General features: G+C 31.6%; 3 protein-coding genes and 1 pseudogene across 3 annotated transcripts; 2 read left to right on the top strand and 2 right to left on the bottom strand.

Annotated features, from left to right (window-relative positions):
• Positions 1-748: 748 nt before the first annotated feature.
• On the top strand, positions 749-14,547 carry LOC101205760 (multiple inositol polyphosphate phosphatase 1-like). Its single transcript, XM_004148144.3, has 11 exons — positions 749-983; positions 4,301-4,388; positions 6,720-7,016; positions 7,163-7,321; positions 12,510-12,650; positions 12,765-12,821; positions 12,952-13,090; positions 13,176-13,286; positions 13,610-13,806; positions 14,026-14,067; positions 14,154-14,547. Exons 1-11 carry the CDS (start codon positions 883-885, stop codon positions 14,340-14,342), a joined length of 1,521 nt encoding a protein of 506 aa, XP_004148192.2. The 5' UTR covers positions 749-882; the 3' UTR covers positions 14,343-14,547.
• Positions 14,548-17,936: 3,389 nt separating this feature from the next.
• Positions 17,937-21,977, top strand: LOC101205988 (multiple inositol polyphosphate phosphatase 1-like). Its single transcript, XM_031885411.1, has 5 exons — positions 17,937-18,251; positions 18,453-18,611; positions 19,379-19,519; positions 19,603-19,659; positions 21,487-21,977. Exons 1-5 carry the CDS (start codon positions 17,937-17,939, stop codon positions 21,730-21,732), a joined length of 918 nt encoding a protein of 305 aa, XP_031741271.1. The 3' UTR covers positions 21,733-21,977.
• On the bottom strand, positions 21,809-22,579 carry LOC116404146 (annotated as a pseudogene).
• Positions 22,580-23,727: 1,148 nt separating this feature from the next.
• LOC105435467 (40S ribosomal protein S4-3) lies at positions 23,728-26,128 on the bottom strand. The gene is made up of 5 exons (XM_011656707.2): positions 25,968-26,128; positions 25,802-25,879; positions 25,545-25,725; positions 25,067-25,164; positions 23,728-24,418 (listed from the first exon to the last, which is right to left on the bottom strand). Exons 1-5 carry the CDS (start codon positions 25,968-25,970, stop codon positions 23,984-23,986), a joined length of 795 nt encoding a protein of 264 aa, XP_011655009.1. The 5' UTR covers positions 25,971-26,128; the 3' UTR covers positions 23,728-23,983.
• Between the last annotated feature and the right edge of the window lie 1,828 nt (positions 26,129-27,956).

Genomic DNA, 27,956 nt, shown 5'->3' with positions numbered 1-27,956 from the left:
TGAGCTTTATCTTTTCACTCTTTTTTTATTGTAATTTTTGGAAGAGGAGAAATCCATGTTTTTTTTTTTTAAGATTGTCATTCTCTTTTTAGTAAAAGTTAGTTTTAAATTTAAGAGGTTGGATATGAATTGAAATTCTAGATTTTGCTAGGATCAACCAATTAAACTTTAATGGAATCCAGAATCGGTAGAAAGTAAACAAAAGGAAAAGTTTCTAAATGATCTAAAATGGTAAAATTGAAAATTTTCAACCCCAAATCAATTTTATGTAAACAAGTTTTTATCATGCAACTTTCAAAATTGAAATTTTCCAACCCCAAATCAATTTTATGTTTTCTAAATGATTTTAGAATAATTTAGAGTGATCTTAAACGTGTTTGAACAAGTATTTATTTGGTGATTTTTTACTGTACAAATCCTCAGATGCTCAAAGGATTGGCCAATCTCATTCCAGAATATTTAACTGGTTCAAAAGTTGAAGCCCACACAAAACAAAGCTAATAACAAATACCATTTTAAAAGTCCTTTCACATTTGGAAAGTCCTCTAAGTCTATAAAATTAAAAGCTAACCCCTCCCTTTTGTCTTACTTTCGGCAATTTTCCCACAAACTTCTTAACTTTTTTATATTTCATTATTTAATATAGAAAGAAAATAAAAAATGAAAATGCAACTGCCAGTTCGTCAGGAGTTTTATATATATATATAAAGGAAACATGGTATGAAATGGTTCCATTAATGATCTCGTTTAATATCTTAAAATTGTCACATGAATTAAGATTCTAGTTTCCTTGTGGAGTTTCTTGGTGCTTTCTTGTCTTATTTATATACACTCATACTTGAATGAATGGCAACAACCTAAGGAAGAAATTAAAACTGTGATATGCCCATTATTCTTCTAATAGTTTTCTTATTCCTATTCTCTAATTTCAGAGCCCAAGAGCTAACCTTCGATGTAAAGCAACATCTCTCCACTGTTACCAGGTTCTCTTCATCAATCTTTCTTTCTCATCTATTTTCTGGGTTTCATTCTCTTAATTGGTTCTTCTTTTTTCAATCTGCCTTCCTATTTTTCATTTTTTGTTTTGGGTTGATTTAGGATATGCTTTGGAAGTGATTTTGGATCTCGACCTGTTTATTTAAAACCTGTTTTAAACATTAATCTTTCTTATCATACGCTTCAAATGGAAGTTATTGAAAATTTCTTTATTTTAAAATTTAGCTTCATCTTCTTTCATGAATTCTCTGAGGGGAATTGACGAGAAAGTCAATGGCATGATCGTGCCTTCTATTTTATCTATAGATTTTTGCGTCTGTGTTGCACATGCTTTTTTCTATTTAAAATTTAACTATAACTATAACTTAATTACACATAATAAAACTTGACTGATAAAACTGAGTAAACCCTTTGAATTTTAAGAAAGCTAGACCAAGGACTAGTTGAAATTCGTCAAGCTTATGTTGCCATTCGACAAACTTCATAGGGACATTCCTGACTATCTCCTTTATAAGTCGAACCTCTAAGTTATCAGCTTTAGCGACGCCTTGCTTTGTTGAGAGACTAAGATCAAGTCTCTTTGCTTCTCGTTCCTTCATAAAGTTGTGAATGGCACCCGTATCTATCATGGCTATAGCAGCCTTCCCATATTTTAGGACATCTATAGAAAGCGCCACTCTTCTTGCTTTTCTTTGAGGAGCTATCCTTTGTAGGTGTGCATATTTGTTGAAATGACCGTAGCTTAGCCTCTTGAGTGTTAGCATCCGCTTTTGTTTCACAAAGCTTAGCTACAAGGGAATTCATGGCTTTTCAATTTAGACAATCTCTCGTCCAATTAATGCAAGCCATCACAGACAAAACATGGCTTCAAAGGATTGGAGGACTCACATTTGTTTGCGCCGAAACCTTTTCCAAACTTGTTACTAAATAGTTTCAACTTGCCTCCCTCTCTGCGGTTGTGATCCTTTTGTTTGTCAACTTTGTCTCCCCCGCTCTTACGTGGACCAAAATTTTCCCCTTATTTTGGGCATAATAATCGGTGAGTGTATCAACTACAATACTGACATTATCAACAGTTTGTACATTGTGCCAGTCTAATTCAACTCATTCCCAATCTTTCCACCCAAGCTTAAAGCGGAAAAGAGAGCATCCTTTTCGAACAAATTGTCTATCTCAATGATGAGGGGTGACAACTCTTTGACATAATCAAGTATGCTAATAGCCCATCGAAGGCATCAAAGCTTGCCTTTTGAATTGTGTGCGTGGGAGAAAGTCCTTACGAAGCTCAATTTTGAATTGATTCCATATTTGGATAGCATTTTGCCCTTGTTCCTGCTTAAGGTAGGTGCTTATGACGGTACAATGTGTGTCCCATGGATTGTGCTATTTGTCTTTGAATTTTGTGGGGGCATACTGTCTATGCTAAGGAGTTCTATTTGCAAAATTTTTTGGAGTATCGTGGGATTTATTTTGGGCATGGCATAATGCTATCAAAAGATAAGTTTGTTCACAAATTCATTAAAGTGATTAAATACCAACTTTTATATGACTTCGATATCAATAAAATAATAAAAAATAAAAGGAATATTAGAAGAAGAAAAAAAGAAAGAAAAAAAAACAAAAGTTTAATGTACACAAATTCATTATGTGAAGTTTGAATACTTTTGAATTATTGTCGACTTACTTTCTTCGACCGTCTTGCATTGATTGTTTTTAGTCAATTTTCGTCGGCTATTTTTTTGTGATGGTTGACAGTCAACTTTTGTCGATAATTTTTTAGTGACCATTGTCATCTTACATTCGTCGTTAATTTTTTGGTGACTGTTTTTGGTCAACTTTCATCGACTTTTGACAACCGTTTCTCAATGGCCGCTGCCAACCAACCTCTGGTTGTTACTATCGTCAACCTTCAACCACCATTTTCTGGCATTTGCATTGACCAATCTTCTTGACTTCTTTTCTACAACCATGATTGGCCAAATTTTATCGATCATTTTTCAGTAAATATTGTTGGCCAACTTTTGTCGATCAATGTTCGACGATCGTTGTCAGCCAACTTTCATCGAACATTTTCGATGATGCTTGCCAACTTTCTTCATTGATTATTTTTTGTAACCGTTGTTGACCAACTTTTGTCAATCATTGCGCGATGATTGTTGTCAACACATTTTTATTAACCATTGTAAGCCAATTTTTGTAGACCGTTGGTAACCATTTTTTTTTTTTATCAAATTTCATCGGCAGTTTTTCGATAATAATTATTGGCCAACTACCAATGGCCGTTTTTCGATGACTGTTTCAGACCAACTTTTGTCGACTATTGTTTGGTGCCCATTGTTAGCCAACTTTCTTTGATCGTTTTTTGTGGTCATTTTCTATCAGCATTTGTTGATCGTTTTTTTGGTGATTGTTGTCAGTTTACTTTTGTCGACCGTTTTTTGGTGATCGTTGTCAATATACTTTTGTCAATCATTTTTTCGTGATCATTATCGTTGAACTGCCAACAATTGTTTTTCAGTGATTGCAATCAATTGATTTCCAACGATTGCTGTCGCCAACCTTTAAGTATCATTTGACAGGGACTTTTCCTTGGTACCTCCAACCATCATTCTCAACGATCATTACCAAACTCCTATTAAAATCTCAATGGAGAAATTCTTTTATTATAATTTTAAATTATATATAAAAGAAACCTTTTAGTATATACCAAATCAACCAAATTTTTACCTAAAAATTACATTTTTAACAAAAAAAAAAAAAATTACCAAACACATTTGTGCTTTTCTTTTAAGGTTTTTTTTGGAAAGAAATAAAAGTATAAATGAAAGTACATTATTTGAAAAACATTTTTTTCTCGACTCGTTCCAAACAAGACCTAAGATATGAAAATGAGTTTTTGAAGATGGAAAAAAATACTTTTTATAGTTGAAAAGAAAATGAGTTGGAAAACTTTTGGTATTCCAAACTCTTATATTTAAGGAGTGAGAGTAAAGTTAAATATTAAGAAAAGAGTGAATTATATAATAGTACAAAAAAAAAAAAAAAGTTTCTTTCACATTGGTAGTTTTACTATATACATTTCTAATTATATTAGTAGCGTTGTTTGATGTTTGGGAAATCTTTTGTATATTTAAAAAAGGTTGCAAGAAAGCATGCAACCTAGAGGGTTTTTTTTTTTCTTCCTCTCCCTCTAGTTATTGTTTCTGTTCAAATATCAACCAAAAAGAAAAAGGAAAAAGAATTGTTATTTTTCTTGTTAAGAAAAAATGGAGATAACTTCTAATATTGATATTTTTGTTTACAGATATGAAGCATCGAAATGTGGTCGTAATAGTAACCATAATATTCCTCCTCCTCCGGATGGGTGTGTTCCCATTCACTTAAATCTTGTGGTATGTTATATTTCAAACCTGTTTGGTTTCCATAAACAATTTAATTAGAAGTTGTTTGGTAACCATTTCATTTTTTTAGTTTTAAAAACAAAAGTAATGGATTCGTTTGCATTGGGTAACTATTTCGGTTTTTTATTTTTTTTTTGCTTTTGGTATTTGAAATTTAAGTTTATTTTCTCCACATATATGGTAATTATTAGCATTTTTTTCTCAAGTACAATGGTTTAAATTCATATTTACTAGTGATAAGACTTTGATAAACTTCTATTAGTGTCTACCATTAATAGAATATCAAATTTTGCTATATTTTATGAATATATGTATCGTTGATAGACACTAGTCTAGCTATCATTAATAGATTCTAAATTTTTGTTATATTTTGTAAACATTTCTTATTAGTTTTATCATTTACAATAAATTTTCTTATTTTAAAAAACCACTCTCTTTAAAATTTTGGCTTAATTTTTTAAACCGTTGGTAAAGTAGATAACAAAGAAAAAGAATTGGAGATAAAATTAAGGTGTGTTTGGGAGTGATTTTGACCGGACTAAAATTGTTAAAAATTATTAATCAAGTGATTCTTCTTTTGGTGATGGAAAGAGAATCACCTCCAGCATTTTTAAAAATTATTAAAAATAAATTAATAAAGTTACATATTTATTAGAACTTCGGACACCATATTCTCAAAAATTATTTTCACCCAACAGAAGACGATTGTGTTTCAGCGACTAAGGATGACAAAATTCCCCCGAGGAAAGGGATCCTCGGTTTGACTGACAGAAGACGATTGTGTTTCAGTGACTAAGGATGACAAAATTCCCCCGAGGGAAGGGATACTCGATTTGACTAAAGACACCAATTAGGTCCTCGAATTCGGGAGACGAGGAGGGTATATTTCCCCGCCCATCCTCGACCTCGCCCCAAATAATTTTTGTTATATATAGAGATATATATAGCATATTTTTTACTTAAATTTAAAAATAGTAGCTTTGTTTTTTTAATATTTATATTAACTTAAAATTTAAAATAAATTAAAAATAAATGATTAGTAAAGTTTTTATTATTATTAATTTTAATTTATTTAAAAAAACAATTAAAAAACAGAAACAAGTAATTTTCCCTCGGGAACTCGATCCTGACCTTGACTCCGACTCCCCAAAATGGGGAACGAGATGCCCCACAGGGATAGGTATGGGGAGTGCCTCCCGCTCCATTATTGCCAACCTTTTGATCAACTTCAATTCAACTAGTGACCATTGTTACCTTATCTCTTATCACCATTTTTTAGTGACTACCGACACCCATTGTTTCCAACAACAGTTTGTTAGCAACGGTTGATGGCCAACTTTTTAATAATTTTTTAATGTAAAGTAAATTCATAAAAAAATAGATTTATTATAATTAATTATTTAAATAATTTTAAAAAATATAATATATAATTTTGAAATTTTGAAATCACTTTTAGAATGCTCTAAAACCAATTTTAAATATTGAAAATCAATTTTAAAAGAAGTTTGGAACCAAACAAATTTAGAAATCAATTTTACAAATTCATTTCTATCTAAATCTTCTTTCCCAAAATCACCATTCAAACTATCACTCCCAAACACATCCTTAGTCTCTATACATTTAATTTTTCAAAAACAAAATATTGAAAACAATGCCTTATACAATTGAGTTTTCTATTTTTTTTATTAAATTTAAATAACAAATATATTTTGATGGTTATTCAACTTGTGTTCTTTGGTTTAATGGAAGAGACCATTGTCTCATGCCACATATGGGTTCGATTGGGTTGTGGCAGTTTTTTGACCAACCCAAAACTTTGAATTGGTCAAGTTGACAATTCAAATGACCTATAGGTCTCCAACCCAACTCAAGGTTGGATTGATAGGTTATTATTATTTTAATTTTATTAATTTAAAATACTTAAAATTATCTAACATTCCATATTGAATAACTAAAATTTAAACTCAATTCTTAAATACCAAATATCAATATCTATAATATCTCTACAAGATAAACTTTCTAAATTAGAGTTAAAAAAGAATTGTATATATTTGTTATTAATATACATGTAATACTCAAGGAGCTAGATCAAGTAATAATCATAAGAATCATATCCTTAGACTCAACCAACTCAATCCAACCCAACAAGAATAGGCAAACTTCACCCGAACCCGATCCTTATAGTTTGGCTGTATAGTTCAATGTTTAGTTATATATTTATTTATTTATTTTTATTGTTCTTCTTTGTATGTACTATATAGTTAATTCATGCATATAAAATGCTGATAAAGTTTTTGTGGATATGGATTTGTTATTCCTCAGGCAAGGCATGGAACTCGTGCTCCGACCAAAAAACGAATCGAAGAGTTAAACAACTTGGAAAATGAATTAAAAAAGCTCCTAGGAGATGATGTAGGAAAGATTGATTCGTCTCATCACAAAGTGCCTTCCTGGTTGAAGCAATGGAAATCCCCTTGGAGTGAAAAAGTGAACGGTGGAGAATTGATTCCCGAAGGAGAGGAAGAGTTGTATGATCTCGGAATCCGAACCAAAAAACTGTTTCCTGACTTGTTGAGTGACAACTATCACCCCGACGTATATACAATCAAAGCAACTCAGGTTATTTTCGCTTTCCACATTGTAATTTGTGTTGTTCCGCCACAGTTACTATTTTCAATTTTTATTTTTTGTTATTCTTACAAATATTTATAGTAGTTTTGCAATTTAATATATATGCTTACGTTTGTTCCTCCACGAAAAATTAGATTGATCGAGCATCGGCCAGTGCTGTGGCATTTGGTATGGGGCTATTTAATGGGAGTGGAAGCCTTGGTTCAGATCGTCATCGAGCTTTCTCAGTCATTAGTGAGAATCATGCTAGTGATATGATGCTTAGGTTTTTTGAAAGTTGTCGAAGATATAAGGTAATTACAAATTTTCAATATCTTCTTGATATTTTTGTAGTTTATATTCGCCAAAATTTGACCTAAGTGGTGAGAGAGAATAGAGATGCACAAAAGATGGGCATGCAAATATGGTCGTTATCCTACATTTGTTTTCTGTTTTGCACTTTTGTTATTAGGCTAAATTATAACAAAATGCCCATAAACTTTGTGATATATGTAAAAAATGCATGTAAACTTTTAAAAAAGTTAAAAAAAAAAAATATCCTTACCGTTAATTTTAGATACTAACTTTTAAAGTTTTATTTGAAAAATAACTATGAACTATTCAAAAGTTTCATTAATACCCTTAAAGTTATATATATAAAAAAAACTCTCATTAATCCAATTTTTAGACCAATGTTTTAACACCCAAAACAAATACTATAATTTTAAATTTTCATTGATATGACGATATATTGTTATGTCGATATTTTTATGGTTTATTTTCACATTTTCATGGGTTCGATATCGATAGAAAAGGTGAATCAACATTTTCATTACATCTTAAAAAATTTCCACAAATCACAAAAACTAAACACCAAAATGACACTAATATACATATAATATAAATAATAGACATGTTTACTTATATTATGTGTTTGTTTGTGCATATAAAAAATTTTAACACTCACCTATTTAAATTTTTTTTCATTTGTATTTCTACATGTTTTAATTTATCGACCGTGTCTAAAACACAAGCATGTGATGATGCATTATTAAAAAAAAATGTAAAATAAACAATAATCTTTTTTAATAAAAAAGCTATATGAATTTAGGAGATTGTAGTTTGTTAAAAGCCCCCATGGTAAATTACTATATCTAGTTTCCTTTTATGTTCTATTAAGACTCATGTTGGCTATTTATTATTCTGATTCATAAGAAAATAATAAGAAAAAATTATCTATATTGTCGTTTTTCTTCCTATATTATGGTTTTCACGTATATATCTTGGTGTGTTCTTTCTTTTTTGCTTCTTTTAATATGGTATTATAGAGAGGTAATGACGAAACCTTAGAAACCACACCTTGATGGAACCTAAACAGAGGAGCAAACAATAAAGGATCACACTGCCAACAAGATGAGAGCCAGTGTTAGTGCTGCTAGTTCAAGTCGTCATAGATGCTAGAATTGTCGCTGCCATGGACTAGCTCCTTTGCTGGCTTCAGATCACCATGCTAATCGACATGATGATCCAATTGCAAGTGCTACTTAGCGCCTCTTTCACCCAGTTGTAACCACTCCACGCATCGTCAAGCTTAGCTGCCGCTGCATGTCCAACTGCAGCCACTGCACACTATTCTACAAACCCTTACCCAACCGTCAACACAAATCCTAACTCGATCGCCACCATCACCCTTGTTGTCGAAAACCCTAACCTAGCTGAATAAAACCTTATCCAAATTGTCTTCCTCGTGTTTGTAACCTCTGTACCTAGTCAAAATTTGATGCTGGTGAATCCTTGACTCAGTCCAAACCAAATGTGCAAGATTATTTCTCTCAAGGTACCACCCAACAACAACTTGCTATGTTTTCAACAGCAAATCACAACTTTTGAGGCAACTTTAAGAGCTTCTACATACACACACCAAGTTCTGACATTCCTACAACCTTGTCAATGTATTTTGATAGAGTATGATAACTTTGTTCCCTAATGCGACTCTTACTTATGTGTTTAGGTCTGTGGCACAATCTATAGAAGTCTTTACAAAGGTGAAGTCAAATGACAAAAACTACATTTCTTGGTCTCTATCTGTTAAAATGATTCTTGAGGGATGCCACAAATTTGACTTTCTAATAGGAGAGATACCATGACCTCAACCAAGTGATATTTACGAACTTTTTGGAAAAGAGAGGATTCTCTCATACGATCTATGTTGATTAACAGTATGGAGCCACAAATTGGCAAACCTTTATTAAATGCTTCTACTGTTAAGGATATATGGGACACAACTCAAAAGTTATATTCAAAATATCATAGCGCTTCTTGTCTCTACGAACTGAGAACACGAGTCCATGGATGCATGTAGAGGACTATGAATGTAACTTCCTTTCTGGCCTCAACTCCAAGTTTGATGTGATTCATGGTCGCATATTGGGCAGAGACCTATTCCCTCCTTGATAGAGGTCTATTATGAAGTTTGTCTAGAGGAGGATCGTACGAGTGCTATGAATATTCTAACCACACTCTTGCCAATGATTCAACCACATTCAATGCAAGGTCCTCTACTTTTGGTAGTGAGAAGCACAACAGAAAACATGCTCCTTTTAGTGAGCATTGTAAGAAACCATGACACACAAAAGAACACTTTTGAAAATTGCATGGTTTGTCTCTAGGTGGTAAGAAACAACCACCAAATGAAAAACATAAATTCAAGGCGGACATATGTGAGTGAATAATTTAAAACATCTCAACGATCCGACTCCATAGAAAATTGGAATGATCCTAGTCCTTTCATTGGAAGTTATTGCTCAATCAGGTATGCCTAATTAGTCCTTCAGTCTTATCGGTATCGATTGGGAGAATCCCTAGATTCTGGATTCATTGCTACAGATCGCTCTTGATAGGTTCTTCTGAGAATTTTTGTCCTATCTTCCTTGTGCTAGTTATGATAAAATCATGAAAGTAGATGGTTTATTGACTCCAATTGCTGGGAAGTACCTTTAGGACCAATTTTTTTATCTTCGTATTTTACTACTTTTGAGAAAGATTGTATGTTATGGCATTTTCCATCTGAGCCACCCGAACTTTCAACATATGAAATTTTTATTTCCCCACCTTTTCTCTAAAGTTGATATCTCTATTTTATTTTGTGATGTGTGTATTTGTGCTAAACAACATAGGATCTCTTTTCCCTTCAAAACCGTATAAACCAACCCAACCATTTATCCTAATCCATGGTGATGTTTGGAGACAATCCAACGTTACCACCTCTTTTGGGAAATAGTGATTTTTGTTGAAGCTTTATCGATGATTATACCTGCTTTACATGAGTTTTCTTCATCTTTAATAAATTCGAGGTCACTTTCATATTCCAAGATTTCTATCACACTCTGTAAAAACACAGTTCAATGCCCAAATTGCAATTTTACAAAGTGACAACAGTCATGAGTTCCAAAATCACACCCTTCATGGGTTCCTATCCTCCAAAGGGATTGTCCACCAAAGTTCTTGAGCGTACACTCCTAAGAAAAATGGGGTTTCCGAACAAAAAAATTTTCACCTAACGAAAGTAGCCTGCTGCCTTATGTTGTCTACTTCCCCTCCCTTCTATTTGTGGGGCAATGTTGTACTCATTGTAGTTCATCTTATTAATAAAATGTATTCTCGTATTTTTCGCCTCTAGACCCCCTTGGAATGTCTCAATGAGTCCTATCCTTCTACCTATCTTATTCCTGAGGTCCCCTTTTGTGTGTTACGTTTGGATGCATTACCTATGTTCATATAGTCATAGCCTTAACCAGACCAAGTTCACTCTTCAAGCTCATGCTTGTGTTTTTGTTGGAAATCCTCGTCATCAAACAAGACTATAAATGTTTTCATCCTCCTTCTCGTAACTACTTTGTTTCCATGGATATATCACTTTCCTTGAGGATCAACCTTTCTTTCCCTTTTAGTCTGATTCAAGGGAAGAGTGTAAGTGATCAAGAGCCTTAATTACTGTGTGATTCCTTTAGAGCCTAATAATCCTACTCCCTTCCAACACTAAAAGAAAACAATAATTTAATTTTTTGACACTTGGAGTCATCGAAAAATGGTAAAACATGCATCTGAAGATCATTGATCATAATTTTTCGATGATATTTTAATTGTCTGGAGCTTGGTCGGGAAATAAGTAACTCTTGACGCCAAGTAAAAAGCGTTGGGAGTTCTTGAAAACTTCTGACACATAGTATATGGCGTTGGGAGATAGAAACTCCTAACGACATAAAAATGGCATCGGGAGTTCCCAAAACATTAAGAAAAACCTATTTTCTTATGGTTTATTTCGTTTTTTTTTTTTTATATCAAATCCTAAATTTTAAAACATTATTTATCAAATAAATATTTTCATATAAAACAAAATAAAATTTATATATAGAAATCAAATGAATGATAATTGAGTAAAGGAAAGTTTCACATATACATTAAGAAAAAGCATCCAATTTAAATTGTTGCTACATATAAGAGAGATAAGTGAGCAGAATTTTTGTCCATACATTTGAACCTCTTCAATATTCTAGGATAAAAGCATATACATAGCATTTCCATCATGTGTTTTGATTGCCTTGACTTAAACACTACTCTAGAAGCTTTGATTGCCATGAGTTTTTTAACCCAAAAACTATGAAAATGAAACAAGAAGAAAGAATCATGTAAGATTCTTGTGTGCCTTCCATGAGCATAAAACAAATGAGAGGATAGTTTCATACAGTCAATCAAAAAGTAAGAGTGTTAAAGATTTTTCCAACTAAGAAAAGGGTAAAAAGTGCATATTCCTTTTGATGAAGATCTAAGGAGAAATAGACAGGTAATATAGAATAGTACAGTTACCAAATTACACATTATCCTATCTTTATATAAGCGAAGAAAGTAAACTAAATATAAGGTCTGACATATTAGCTAGAATGAAAATGAAGAATGAATTTATGTTGTTACCTCGCCATTGTTTAGTGTTTTCCGAACATGGGTCTTTCAACTGCTCCATTAGTTATGTTCTCTCCACACTCCTCCATTATAGATTTGATTTAAAGCAAAACTTCGTGCGAGCAGTGGTAAATGAGAAAAAAGTAATGATCAATCTCTACCTCTAGTATTATTATCAGATTTAGTTAAGTTCTAACAATGAAAAATTACACAACTTTTTAAAGCATTAGAATCGCCCAACCAGTTACACTGCAAACTTAAGTTGGTCTCTAACCTACCTACGACTTGAGTTTGAGGTGATGTAAACATAATTGTTATATTTAGCTTAGATGGTCTAGTTTGTTCCGATATATTTGCTGTTTGTATAGGTATCTTCTCGTGTATAAGTACCATTGTATTATCCATAGTTTGATCGATGAAATACATCAGAAAATACCAAAATCTCTTCTATTTTCGAAGCCTTTAATTTGCTATATTATTAATTAATTAATTAGTGGTTGATTGGTTGCTATCATTCATGTCTATCAATTTTCAATAATGCAGAAATACAAAAAGAAACAGAAACCTAAAGTGGAGAAGCTTAAGGAACCGGTACTCCATGATATAACTAAGTCACTCACTGAACGTTATGATCTAAATTTTACTCAGCAACACATTTCATCTCTTTGGTTTCTTTGTAAGCAGGTGATTTTTCATTCATATACTTAGAAAATACGAGATGTCATAGTGTATCTCATAAAATATTTAAGTTCAAGGATATTGAAAATAGGATTTTTCTTGCCTTTAATTAACTACCAGGAGGCATCCTTATTGAACAAAACAGATCAAGCTTGTGGACTGTTCAACCCTTCCGAGGTACTTTGATTTATCGTTCCTACTTTATTATTTATTGTATCATGTTAAAATTCCCATCTCAGCATGCATTTATTTTTCAATTTTTTCTTCTGTTAACAAAATTTCTAGATTCCGCTGTGTAAATGCGCAGGTTGCTTTGTTGGAGTGGACCGACGATATAGAGGTGTTTATGTTGAAGGGTTATGGCAATTCATTAAATTATAGAATGGGAGTTAATTTGTTGAAAGATGTTTTTGAATCCATGAAGAACGCTATCAAAGCCAGACAAGGTATCTATATATATACACAAACACGACACATCTTAATTAATATATGGTATGGAAATTATATCTACTTTTTTCGTGGAAAATCAAGTCCCTGGAAGGCTTTATGAGAAGGCAAGACTTCGTTTTTCTCATGCTGAAACTGTTATTCCATTCACATGTTTGCTTGGGCTCTTCCTCGAAGGAGAAGCAGAAGCAGAAGGTAAAGTGTTTTTTCTTCTAAAGTTTCTAATATAGCAATGAGACAAAAGATTAGCTGAGACAATAACATAGTGTAAGAAAAGTCGTTACATATGTAGCAAAATTTATATGTAGTTTTTGGAATCTATTAAAAGACATAATGGTTATAGAAGTATTAGTGATAATATCATAGATATGTTTTTCTATATTTACAATTTTTTTAAAAAAAATATTATAAATTTAAGTACTATCCTAAAAGTGTCGTGAGATTCATTTACACACTTCTTTTTATGACCAAAGCACTCTTTTTATTCTTTCATTTTGTTATCTGAATATATATAACAGAATTTAAACAAATCCAAACGGAGCATTATCCTTTAGAGCTTCCTCCTCGGCCTCCCGCTACTAGAAATTGGAAGGTCAGCAATGTTTCACCTTTTGCTGGGAATAACATGCTGGTTCTCTATAGCTGCCCTGTTGCTAACTCGTTCGACGAGTACTTTGTCCGAGTGTTGCATAATGAAGAACCCATAGCAATGCCGGTTAGCAGACTTACAATCACTCGTAATCTCGTATCATTATTTCTTATTCCTATACCTGATGCTTGACTTCTATTAAGAATGAAATTCCATTCTTATGTCTTATCATTATTGATTTTGCAATATAGTTATCTTTAATTTGTGTTCATTTGGTTTCTTTGAGTAATTAATCTTATTAGTTTTAGTTGGTATAGTAACAAACTTTTGAATTTGAATGAATAGGGTTGTGATGGTTCGTACTTTTGTCCCTTCAACATGTTCAAGGTAGAATTACCTTCTCCATTTTGAATTACACAATTATTTTCTTACCACGTTATTAATAATAATCTTAAAACTATTATCCTATGTAGGAAAAAATTGTGGATCCTCTTCTTAAGCATGATTTCAAGAAGTTGTGCACGGTAAATGAGGAAGAACCAACACAGGTGCTCGAATCGAGTAAGTTATCATTGTTCGATTGGCCAAGTAAGTTATCATTGTTAGATTGGTTCTTCTGGCTTCGCAACGATGATGAACAACCTCAAAAAGATGAATTGTAACAAATATTGCCTACTAGTCTATATACTCTTTGTTGCTTTACATTATTGTTTGTTTTTCTTAACTCACTAGTATAGAACTAGAACTTAATGTAAGTTAAAAACGATACAATATCGACACAACGTCGGTTCTAAACTAACATTATAGATTATCAAATTTTCAGTATCAATTATCTTTCACCATCTTCAATATAATGCTACTTAAAAACTTACCTTGTACACCATCTTCTATGTTAAATTTTTACTCAATTTTTTTTTTATAATTGGGAGATTTTTTTCTAAGGGTGCATTTTTAAAACATTCAATCAGATTTTAATGTTGGTGAATGAGTTAAAAACAAACATTAAATATCTTGTTTTAAGCCATGAAATATATGTTTGTCATTATATTTTATTAAAAATATTGTTTGTTGTAATTTGTACATGTTATAATATATATTTCTTGTAAACATATATACATTGCATCGAATAAAAGTTTGGGAAGCAGCAGTATTCTTGCATCCAATAATATTCAGAGCAAGTTTAGGAATAATAGATAATATCACGTACTTCCTAGTTAGCATTATGATATCATCATAAAATTAACTTAAAGAAAAGTAGTATGACTATCTGTATCTTTTGCAAACTCGTACACGGAACTTGCAAACATAAATATAACAAGTATACGAACTCTAAAACATTGAAATTACTAATAATTAATTCATGATCCCGAATGCTTCATGAAGTTGTCTCATATATCGACAGTTTCACCATATAGCGTTTTTCTTAAATATATATAATTGTTAACTACAACACATTTGAGAAATACAACTAAATAACCCTTACAAATACATAAAAAAGTAAATCAGGAATTTACGAGACAAATACATAGAGTGCAAGCAGCCAACATCATTAATTAAATTAGAAGATCTATGTGTATCTAAATTACTTTGACTTTCAGGAGAATATCTTGTGCAAATTCATGGTCAGTTTCAATTTTCTCAACCTTTAAACATGTTGAAATGAGATTGTATAAACAAATAAATAGAAGTTAGATTAATGAATTTTTTTAATAAAAACGAAAAAAATGAACTAAACTTATATGCAACTATTAAGTTATGACTATTATAGTTGCATGATATAGTAGAAAAAGAACAAACCCTACCATTTGTACTCTAAACATGTTTAAAGAAATACAATTTCAACAACATTCAAACACCCATCTTCTCTCAACATATAACTACGAAATTAACAAAATATTAATAATGAAATCAACTCCTTAATTAATCAGGTTCAACAACCATACAAAAACATACAAACGTAACTTAAACTAATAAGGAATTCAAACATAATAAACCAACTAAAAATCATTGTTACAAATTCAACATAAAAGACAACTAAAAGCCGATTTTTAAACATAAAATATAACATCGGGGCTTCTATGGCTAGTAGCCAAAATGGATGGGGATTGGAAAATGAGTCATAATAAAAACTCATTCTACATGTGATTAGTGGAAAAGTAGGGAGTTTTTCGTCGAACATAGCTATTTTTTTGTGTCATCAATGACCGTAAAAAATAGTCATAGAATGTATCGAAATGAAAAAGGCATGATTTTGTGAGAAGAAGACGAAAAACTCCCAACATTATCATTTTGGATCATTTCCCTCCTAAATAATACTAAGTTATTTTCTCAAATTAAAAACTCATGATAAATATCTTATTTAATTTTGTTTACTTTATTTTTCAATGTATACATTTTTCTAACTTTGTAACATTTTTCTAAATTTTTGATGCAAATTTGATACTTTAAGAATATATAGATAAAAAACCAAAAATTTAGTAACGTATTATAATCTTTTAATTAAAGTCTAAGGAAAATATATATAGATCCTATGCAAATTGTGATCTTCATAACACGAACTTCTGAATCTTGTCTAATGAAGCAGGGAAGACTAAAATTAAACCAATTCTAAACTTTTTAGATTCCCTAATTTAATATGAAATTAAACCATATTATAGAAAGAAAGAAAAAGTGAAAATGCATGGAAACATGGTATCACATGGTTTTCTTAATAATAATTATTATTATTATAAGGAAACAGGTATCACATGGTTTTCCTAATATTTTTTTTAAATCCAAAGTTTTTAATTTAACAGCATGACTTATCACGTTTTTCTTGTAGAGTTTCTTGGGGTTTTCTTGTTCTATATATACTCATACTTGAAATGAATAGCCACAAGGGAAGAAATAACTAAAATTGTGATGGCGATTATTCTTCTTATTTTCTTAATTCTATTCACTAATTCAAAAGGCGAAGAGATAACATTCAATGTAAAGCAACATCTGTCCACTGTTACCAGGTAATTCTCTTCATCATCTTACCTTTCTCACCCCATTTTGTGTGGGTTTCTTTTTCCTTTTTGCTTTGTGTTGATTGAGAGTACGTATGCTTGGGAATGATTTTAAAGATGGATGGATGCTAGCTTGTGTTTGTTTGAAACCTTTTTTAAACATTAATCTTACATATCATACAATTACTGAAATGGACTTTTTAGAAATATTCCTTTATTTTAAAATATAGCTAGCTTAATTAGCTTCCATAGATGAGAAGTAGACAAGATTATGTCAATTACATGATCATGGCCCATGGGGTTCTTTTTTATTTATAAAGTTCTACTTGTGTGTGTAATTAGCACGTGATTTTTCTATTTAAAATGTAATTATAACTATAAATTGTTATCATTATGTATAAACAACCCACCTTTGTGAAAGAAAAATGAAAAATGTTCATTTTATAACTCCAAAAAAATCACGAGAATATAAAAAGAGAGGTTATAAAACCATTATTACTGCTAAAGTTATAAGTTTTAGTTGAAATTATTTTATAAAAAGAACAAACTAAGAGAAGTTCTTGTTTATAAGTATATATTATTGCTACCTAAAATTTAAAGAGTAGTGAGAGAGAAGTTGATTGACTTGGTTATCTTACATATTAATATCAATTCATGGATGAAATATGATAAATAAACAATTAAATGTTAAATATTAAGAAAGGATTATTTAAAGATAGTTTATTTATTTTTAAAAAGATTAATATTAATATAGTCCAAGAAAAATTTTATTCCACATTTATAATTTATACTTTTACCCTAGGTGTTGCACATGTTTATTATTTCCAACATACAATTTCAAATATTGAGCAAATAATAATAATACATTTTCAAAAAGAAAAAAAATTATTTGTAGATATTTTCAACATTTTTAGACACACGATTCCTCAATCGGAAAAAATGATACCTTCTAATATTAATCTTTCTAGATAGATATGGTGCATCGAAAGGTGATCGACCTGCTTCTGTTTCTGCTCCTCCGAATGGATGCATTCCAATTTACTTAAATCTTGTGGTATGTTATATTCTAAATTTGTTGGTTTTGTCCATTCCATAATCATTTGATTTTTTGATTTTTAGTTTTTGAAAAACAAGTTTTTGTTTAGTATTCAATTAAGTTTTTTATTTTTGTTTTTATTTTAAATAACTTCACAACTTATTTTCAAGTGTGCTCATTTTGTTGTTATTTATGTTCATATATGTAAATTAATTAGTGATTAATTCAGTATGGATTTTGTTTTTGGTCAGGCAAGACACGGAACTCGTGCTCCAACCACAAAAAGGATCAAAGAGTTAAACAACTTGGAAAATGAATTGAAGAAACTTTTAGGAGCTAATGTAGGAAATGACGATCACTTATTTTCTCTTCCTTCCTGGTTGAAGGATTGGAAATCTCCTTGGGCTGCAAAAATTAATGGTGGAGAATTAATCCCCGAAGGAGAGAAAGAATTGTACGATCTCGGAATCCAAACCAAAAAATTGTTCTCTGACTTGTTCATCGATCCTTACAACTCCGATATATACACAATCAAAGCAACTCAGGTTAATTATATTCGCTATTAGTATTGTATCTGTTGTCCTTCCAACTTATTTACTACTGATCAATGTCTATCCACGAGTTATAGAGAAGAAAGATATTTGAAAATACTTTTTAGTTGTTACAAAACTAACTAAAGTATATCAGGTAAGTTAATTAATTGTATGCTTATTATTTATGTGAGTTATTCCTCCATGAATAATTAGGTTGCTCGAGCATCAGCTAGTGCTGTGGCATTCGGTATGGGGCTATTCAGTGGGAATGGAAGTCTTGGTTCAGATCGTCATCGAGCTTTTTCTGTTGTTACTGAGAGTCGTGCCAACGATACCATGCTTAGGTTTTTCGATCGGTGTCACAAATATGAGGTAATTAATTATTATGCAAAATTCTTAATATATCTTTTTTATTAATTTTCTAGTTTATATTTCCCAAATTTTAACAATGGATATATTTTTTTAAATGAAAAGGGGAAATAACTACAATTTCTTTTATAAGAAACTATTTTGTTGATTTTTTTTAATATAATCAACAAGTTTATTTGAAAGAAATTGTAAGAATACAAGTACTAAAAAAAAATAATCACATGCAAAATGAGAGGGTTTTGACTGAGTAAGATGATACCTAGAAAATAATTACTAATCCAAACCCAAACCAAAACAATGAAACTTCACTTTGAACATTCTATATTGTCTCTCTCCAAATACCCCACAACACCCTTAAACCCTAAACCTTAAACTTTTTGTCTCTAAAAGGCAAATGAAGGATGGAACTTCCTGATCATCCTATGAGTATCCATTTAGACAACTAATCAACTTCTCCAATAAACTACAAATCCACACAAACCTCACAACTGTGACAACCCTAATATATAGTTGAAATTGAAGGACTCGTTAGTGAGGTCATCTTCCTAGCCAGCATTCTAAAACCTATCAGAGCAAAGAAGAGGAAAGATATCATAACCACAACCTAAAAGAAGCGTTCAATAGGATTAGGGCTCAAGACACAATCATTCCTTCTTCCTTCCACGAGTACTAAATTATTTTAAAGCCTTTAAATATGCCATTACTAATTAGTTATTTACTGGTTGACAAGTTGCTATCATTCATGACCATATATCAATTTTCAATGGCAGGATTACAAGAAGGATCAGAAACCTAAAGTTGAGGAGCTTAAGGAACCTGTACTTGTTGATATAACTAAGTCAGTCACTGCACGTTATGGTCTAAAATTTACCCCAAAACACATTTCAACTTTGTGGTTTCTTTGTAAGCAGGTGACTTTTCATTCATATGTTTCCTGGATCTACGTACGTTTATGATTCTAAGACAACCCCTCTTGTGCTTAAATCATATGTAGGAGGCATCCTTATTTGACACAACGGATCAAGCCTGTGGACTGTTCACCCCTTCTGAGGTATTATTTGAATTGCTATTCTTAGATAATATATAATTAAGTTTATCTTTATTTACTTCCTTAAACTTTTTGAATCAATGATTTAAATCGTCCTCATTTTTGATGGAGCAACTATATCTTACTACTTCTCATCTAATTAAAATTAGTTTTTGTTTCAATATGAACTTGTATTTATGTATGCCATCGTACAAATCTAAAAAGGGTTGAACAAACCTAAAAAGGGTTGAATGAGAAATTAAGAGCCCATTCGGTAACGTTTCCGTATCATGTTTCCTATTTTGTTTTCATTTTTTAAGAAACATAGGTATTTTAGTAACATTTTCGGTTTCTCGTTCTAAAATAAAGTAGAAACGTTTTCCATTTTGTAAGGAATTATTGGAAACAAAACAAAGTAGTTTCCCCTATTTCGTTTGTCAATTATTTTTATTGGTTCCATTTTTCCTTTCGTTTTTCTCAATTATTTCTATTGGTTTCTTTTTTATTTTTCTCAATTATTTTTATCGGTTTCCTTTTCATTTTTCTCAATTTTTTTTTTTAATTTCATTTTCCTTTTCCATTTTTCCATGTGATTCCTTTTTCTTCCTCTTATCTCTATTGTCTTCCCCAAATAACCATCGTCTTCCTCTTCCTCTCATTGTCTTCGTCATCTTCCTTCTCGCCTCTCATTGTCTTCCTCTTTGTGGGATCTGGGTTTTCCTTTTCCCTCTTCGCACAAATCTAGGTTTTTGTAGAATCTGTAGGTTTTTACCATGGATCTTCATCTTCCTCTTCATCATGGGTTTTAGTCCTCTTCATCGTGGGTTTTCGTCTTCCACTTCTCCGACTTTATCCTTCATATCTCAATCTTCATATTGAGTTCCATAAGATTACTAGAAGACCTTTCTATCTATGTTTGATAAAGTGAGTCGTGTACTGTTTAATTGAATTAGATGTGAATAAAATAACATGAATAAAATAAAAAATAAATCTTGAAGAAAATAAAGAAACAATAAACAATTATCAAGCACATTTTCTAGTTCGTTCTTTTTTTTTTTTTTTTTTTTTTTGAAGAAACAAGAAGCAGAAACTGTTATCAAACACATTCATGTTTCTTGTTCTAAAAAGACAAGAAACAGGGAATGGGGAACAAGAAACAGGGAACAAGAAACAGAAAGCGAGAAACGAAAATAACATTACCAAACGAGCCCTAATCTGCTAATAGTCGGAGAGATATACAATTCCTTAAAAGATCAATAGAGGGTTTGGGAGAAGAAATTTACACTAGTTTTATATATATATATATAAAAGAAAATTATATTTTAAATGAAAAACGGTTGAAAATATATTTTATAAATATGGCAAAATTTTAAAGTCCTCGATTATAAATAGTGATGAACACTAACAAACATCTATCAGTTGTGTGATGGACAGTAACAAACATCTATCAGTTATATTTACCAATATATAAGTGATATTTTACTGTATTTGTAAGTATTTTAGTTTATTTTAATTTGTTATATTTGAGAACTATCCATGTGTGAATATAGTAGTATAACTACTATATAGAACTATCCATGTGTGAATATAGTAGTATAACTACTATATTTGTAAATATATGTTCGTGTATATATAACTACTTCTCAACAAGCAAGTAACAAGAGAGACAATAGGTAAGGGAGAGCAAATATGATCGAGAGTTGGTAATCCAATTTGGTATAGACACACATACATTCAGGGTTATTTAAATGAAAAGAGACTAGACTCAAACAAATTACAAATGAAGTTTACAAATTCTTATTGGCATTTCTTGATTCTCAGCTTTACAATCTTATGTTTTGCACAATATAGGTTGCTTTGTTGGAGTGGACGGATGATATGGAGGTGTTTATATTGAAGGGTTATGGAAATTCATTAAATTATAGGATGGGAGTTCATTTGTTGGAAGATGTTGTTAACTCCATGGACAAAGCTATCTACAACAAAGAAAGTACATATATACATACATATACATACATACATATACATATACTATATATACATACATATACATATATATACACATATATATATATATTACACACATACACATCTTAATTAAAGACCAATTAATGGTGGAATTTGTATTTAACTTTTTTTATGTTATGGTAGAAAAACAAGTTCCCGGAACCTATGAGAAGGCAAGACTTCGTTTTTCTCATGCTGAAACTTTGATTCCATTCACATGTTTGTTGGGGCTCTTCCTTGAAGAAGGAAAAGGTACACTAATTTTTTTTAACGAACAATTACAAATAAATCAATCAAAGTTAAAGTATCAGTAGAAATACAACATAATTTTTGTAGATGTAGTTGTTGGAGTCCACCATATTCGTTAGGATTATACCCATGAAGCCAGCCGGATAGGTCTTATCAATCCTGACCTTGGCATCAACTAAAACATGGCGTTGCATCAAAATTGCAGGTATGTAAGAGCATATTTCAATCGGTTTCGCAATATAAGGATTAATGGGAGACATTCTCTAGATTTATGAGGTCCTGATGAAGGTTTGGGAGCCTACAAAAGGGATTATTCATCATCAAAACGACAGAAATAATAGTAAACAAAAAAAAAAAAAACTTCACTCACAAATGCACCACCAAGTTTGTCGAGCATCCAATGCTTGGGAGCATTAAGCCTCTTCAAGTGTTTCTTCAAACCTCTAGCCTGTCAAATCCATAGAACACATTAATCTCATCGAAAAGAAAAACTTATCGATTGAACATATTTTAAGAATTGAAGAGGGATCTAGTTACCATGTTGTCGAAATGGAACGTTACAGAGAGCAGAGATTGCCGCCGGCCGCAGAGAGGTAGAGCTTAAGAGGAGAAGGTTATATTCGTAGAGCTTAAACCTTAGGTTATATTCATGAAGGAAGAGGAGAAGATTTTGGGTTGGGGTGGGCTTTTTGGGAGAATTAACTGGACACCATTTTACGAGAAGAAAAGGCCCAAGAAAGAAAGTCCACTGGCCATTTTCTCCCACAATTTGGCCCTTTTCTCCCACAATTTTTACCTCTATTTTGGTTTAATTACGATAATAGAATAGAGTTGGGTTAATTACGATAATAGAATAGAGTTTCTCGTGAATATTCAAATACCGCAATACTCGGGTTCATTCCTTCTTTCTCATAAATAGTAGGAAAATTGCAATGGATGACTATTTTAGCAATAATAATCAAGGATATAGCAACATTTTTAAAAAATTGCAAATATAGCAAAACTATCACTAATAGACTTTCGTTGATAGACTTCATATAGTATATCAGATAGACCAATATTTGCAACATAGTCTATTAGTGATGGACTTATATCATTGGTAGAATTTGACATATTTTGCTATATTTGCAAATTTTTTAAAATTGTGTTATATACTTAATTAATTTGAATTGAATTACTAAATTTGCAACTATTCCTAAAATATTTTAAAGAAAAAAGATAAAAAGTTCCTGCAGCCAAGATGCAAAAATATAAGTGCACCCCGTAATGATCTCTAGGCATCAAGATTTATAAATCTAAGTTCGAATTTTTACAAAATACTTAACTCGTGGTGATTAACTTGTGTGATGACGGTTAGAAAGGAGGAGAGTATTAACTTGTGTGATGACGATGCATCAGTTAGAAAGGAGGAGATGGTCAAGAGGAGGGTATTAATGAAGTTTATTCATTCTAGTCAGACTATAGGCTAAAAAACCAAACAATGCCCTGTTAACGTCAAACATAGAAATGTAACCATCAATGGTGGGGTCTCTGATGAGAACACAAAACCATAAAGGCAACAAATATTTGCTAACACAACAATCTCTTAAGACCCCATTTACCTAGTAGGCATGGAAATGAACTCAAATAAAGAAAACAATCTCTCCTCAAAACCCCATTTTACCTAGTAGGCTTGGAAAAGAACTCAAATGAAAAAACTTAATTTTTGTGTCAACTATCAATGCATATATATTAACTTGTGGACAGTACACAATGTACAGTAGACATAATTGGATTGAAGAAAGATTATAAGTTTTTTCAAAAAAAAAAAAAAGACCAGCCAATAATAAATACTAATATAAAAAATGACAATAGATCAGATAAATGAGGCTATAGAGCAGAGTCACAACACATTACACAACTATGAATATGCGAAAAGTGTTCTTTAAAAACAAAATCAAAGAAGTAACGGCCTCACCAATATTTCTGGTAGAAATAAATTGTCTCAAAATACAAACTTAGGCATAATAGGAGAGCAAATTCGAGAAAGGTATGTGTCTACCAAAACTGATTAAAAAACTCAAGACTACAATTTAGTAATAACTCAGAACTCTTAAGCGGTGACTGCTGATTGGCTAGCAAGCCTCTTCCTGGCTTCTTCAATGATGGTTAGTTTGATACCCTTGCCCTTAGGGAGGGACACCCATGGCTTTGTCCCCTTCCCGATTGTAAACACATTGCCAAGCCGAGTGGCAAATTCATGCCCAGTTGCATCCTGAATGTGAATTGTCTCAAAGCTTCCCTTGTGCTTCTCTCTGTTCTTAATTACTCCCACTCGCCCTCTGTTTCTTCCACCAGTCACCATCACAACATTTCCTACGTCAAACTTAATGAAATCAGCAATTTTGTTTGACTCGAGATCCAACTTGATGGTGTCGTTTGCCTTGATTAGAGGGTCAGGGTAACGGATTGTACGCCCATCATATGTGTTCAGATAAGGAATTCCCTTCTGCCCAAACTGCACTGAGCGTACCTTACAAAGCTTGAACTGCAAAGACCATATCAAATGGCATTGTAAGGATCACCGTCACTATGTATTAGTATTGAAAAGGAAATTTTCCTAAGGCAATACAAGTTCTCTGATGCCAAAAGCATAAAATGAAAAAGATGAGAACCTCCCCGATTCTCATATATTTATACTACTGCTCCCTTCTACTCGTACAAACAACTTCCCCTTTCTATTAATCATCCGCACCCAACAATGCCAGCATTAAAGCTGTAAATCGTTCCCATGTAACTAAGTCATGTACAAGAGTGATTTCGATATGATTAAAATCAGATTTGTCACCTCAAGAGTACTATGAATTCTGAAATATGCTTTTCATCATTCAATATCAATTTTCATCAGATGAAAGTTGCATTTAGAAATATAAAATTTAATATTAATTTTATTTTGTGTGATCAAACACATTTTAAACATTCCAGAATCAATCTTAACCATACTGACTTGCCTCTTCCTATATTGAAGGATAATCGGTGGCCTAACAGATATTAAACAACTATACAGTTGACTTACAAAAGTGATATAGAAAAGTTCAAAACAGTTTTAAGATATGGTATTTACTTGGGCAGCATACATTCATTCTGATTCTATAAACAGAATTGTCGTAAGAAATAATAAGTGAAAATAACAAACCTTAGCCTCTTCATCCCTGATTGAGTGAAGACGGAAACGACCTTTAGTGTCGTAAAGAAGCCGGAAATTCTCGCTTGTTTTGGGAATGGACACAACATCTAGAACAAATAGAATTGTTAAGCCTATAAAACTATTAAACAGAATGCATACTATACAATAACTAGGAGACAGAGCAGTTCCAAACAAACAATTTCCATGCAATAACAAGTGACCGCAAGTGTTTGTTAGCAGCAAATAGTAAGATTGGTGATAGAGTTGAAGATGCATTCCCCATTTGTATGAAAGAGTAGTTTTGACGGTCGAAATATTCATTAAAAAAATGTTTTTGAGTTATGTTGGAAGCAAGTCAGCATTGAAGCAAAAGTTGAAACTCCCCATATATCCTTAAAACTAAAATTTAGATGATAGACGAAGAATGCAACACCCAACAATTATTCAAATAAAAGCAATATTGAGTTTGAGTTTGAGATGAGCATACCCATGAAACCAGCTGGATAGGTCTTATCAGTCCTGACCTTGGCATCAACCAAAACATGGCGTTGCATCAAAATTGCAATAACCTCACGGTATGTGAGAGCATATTTCAATCGGTTTCGCAATATGAGGATTAATGGGAGACATTCCCTTGATTTGTGAGGTCCTGATGAAGGTTTTGGGGCCTACAAAAGGGACTCAACATCAAAACCACAGAACTAAAAGTACACAAAAATCAGAGACTATAAAAATTAAACTCACAAATGCACCACCAAGTTTGTCGAGCATCCAATGCTTGGGAGCATTAAGCCTCTTCAAGTGTTTCTTCAAACCCCTCGCCTGTCAAACCCATACATACACATTAATTTAATCGGAAAACCTCATCGATTGCGTGCGTATTTCTGGAATTGAGGACGGATCCACTTACCATGTTGTCGAAACGGGATGTTCCACGGAGCAGATGAGGAGAAGATGGCCGGCCGCTGCAGGGGTAGAGACTAAAGAGTTTGAGTTTAAGAAAACCCTAGGTTATTCATAGAGGAATATTTGGGCTGGGCTTTTTGGGAGAATTAGTTGGACGGACTTTTGGACTGCACTGCTAATTGAGCTAAAACCACTTTTCTCAGAGTTTTGGTTTGTAACGATTTGGTTGAATTTTTAAATTTTATAAAAATTTAGTTTCTACATTTTAAATTTTGTAAAAATTTATAAGTTAGTGGAAAAATTTAACGTGATTTCTCCTATAAATTTATTTATAGGATAATTTTATTTAACACATTGACCGCATCATGATGTAATAAATCAAATTATGATTAATCGTTTTACCTTGGAGATTAAATTGATACAGAATTAAAAGTTTAGGAATTGTCTTATTACAAAGCAAAGTTTAGTGATTAATTATTACTTTTACGAAAGTTTAAGGACCAAAAATATTTTGTAAGTTTCTAATTGTCATCTTACACAATTCTAATTTTTACAACTTTTACAAGTCATTAATCTATTATGAAGTGAGGTAGCGAATACAAAAATTTTATAAACAACACACTAAAAGTGTTAAAAGAATATCTCGACGTCTTGCACTTCAACAATATTTTCTATAATAGAAGTAATTAAGAAATAAGTTAAGGTTTTATCTTAGTTTTTTTTCTCTCTTTTTTAAAGATTATTTTATGATTTTATTTAAATTTGTCAATTGTTTTGAAGTTTGGAATATTGTAGAAATAAAATTATTGAAATTTGAAAAGAAAATTATTGATGAACGAATCAATAACATGTTAGAAAGAATTTTGAAAAATTCATGAATGAATTTTAAAATCTAAAATCTATTAGACTAAAAACTTATTTAACACAAAATCAAAATTTTAAAAACAAAATATTTAGAAATTAAAAAGTCACACATTCAAATGTTCGATTTGTACCTATAAACTTTTTGGCTCTGTCTGAACATGAAATAAGTTGTCTTAATAAAAAAGAAGTATGTAAAACGGTAAAAGAATTTGTTCTTCTAAAAGAGACATGATAATCAATAACATGTTTTTCTTTACCAACTTGAACCCACAAAATATACATATATGTATATACATTCATATGTATATGTTTGAGTTTATAATAGGTATAAGAATATTTCGGTATTTAACGTTGGAGTAATACTCATTTGTAGATAAATTTAAATATTTTAAATTAATTAGAAAAAAAAATACTAACCCAATAACCCAAACCCAAACCCAAACCCAATTCTTAAGTTATCAAAATTTTAACGTTGGAGTGATAGACCATATTCGTTAGGATTATTAGTGATAAAGTCTAGAATCGATAGATTTTGATATATTGAAAAATGTTGTTATACACTTAATTATTATACATCTTTAAAACTGTTACAAAAAACATTTTAAAATAACAGGATTTAAACAAATCCGAAGGGAGCAGTCTTTAGAGCTTCCTCCACGGCCTCCAACTACTAGAAACTGGAAGGTAAGAAATGTTTCACCTTTTGCTGGGAATAACATGTTGGTTCTCTATAGCTGCCCTATGGCTAACTCGTCCGACGAGTACTTTGTTCGAGTCTTGCATAATGAAGAACCCATAGCAATGCCGGTTAGCGCCCTTACAATCACTCGTAGTCTCGTATCATTATTTCTTATTCATATCTCATGCTTGGAACTTCTTTGAAGTAATCTCGTTTTCTCGTATATTATTAACAAAATCTCTTGTATTTGAATGAATAGGGTTGTGATGGTTCAGATTTTTGCTCCTTTAAAAAGTTCAAGGTAGAATAATTACCACTTTTATTTTGGATTATGTGAAGTATTTTATTGCCACATAATGATAATCTCTTAATTAATATTTGTCATCTTTGGCAGGATAAAATAAAATTGTGTCTCCTCATCTCAAGCATGATTTCCACACATTGTGCACT

This window comes from Cucumis sativus, chromosome 5 (assembly GCF_000004075.3).
Source record: "Cucumis sativus cultivar 9930 chromosome 5, Cucumber_9930_V3, whole genome shotgun sequence".
Classification (NCBI taxonomy): Eukaryota; Viridiplantae; Streptophyta; class Magnoliopsida; order Cucurbitales; family Cucurbitaceae; genus Cucumis; species Cucumis sativus.
This window is presented reverse-complemented; position numbering and strand designations above follow the sequence as displayed.

What these genes read in the sequence shown, in the direction of transcription:
- LOC101205760 (XM_004148144.3), top strand. Translation starts at nt 883, where the DNA reads ATGCCCATTATTCTTCTAATAGTTTTCTTATTCCTATTCTCTAATTTC. An exon ending in CATCTCTCCACTGTTACCAG is followed by an intron (nt 984 to 4,300) that starts GTTCTCTTCATC and finishes TTTTGTTTACAG; the next exon opens with ATATGAAGCATCGAAATGTG. An exon ending in AGGAGAAGCAGAAGCAGAAG is followed by an intron (nt 13,287 to 13,609) that starts GTAAAGTGTTTT and finishes TATATATAACAG; the next exon opens with AATTTAAACAAATCCAAACG.
- LOC101205988 (XM_031885411.1), top strand. Translation starts at nt 17,937, where the DNA reads ATGGATTTTGTTTTTGGTCAGGCAAGACACGGAACTCGTGCTCCAACC. An exon ending in ATCGGTGTCACAAATATGAG is followed by an intron (nt 18,612 to 19,378) that starts GTAATTAATTAT and finishes TTTCAATGGCAG; the next exon opens with GATTACAAGAAGGATCAGAA. An exon ending in TGTGGTTTCTTTGTAAGCAG is followed by an intron (nt 19,520 to 19,602) that starts GTGACTTTTCAT and finishes AATCATATGTAG; the next exon opens with GAGGCATCCTTATTTGACAC.
- LOC105435467 (XM_011656707.2), bottom strand. An exon ending in ACAAACTTGGTGGTGCATTT is followed by an intron (nt 25,726 to 25,801) that starts GTGAGTTTAATT and finishes TCCCTTTTGTAG; the next exon opens with GCCCCAAAACCTTCATCAGG. An exon ending in CTATCCAGCTGGTTTCATGG is followed by an intron (nt 25,165 to 25,544) that starts GTATGCTCATCT and finishes TATTTGTTCTAG; the next exon opens with ATGTTGTGTCCATTCCCAAA.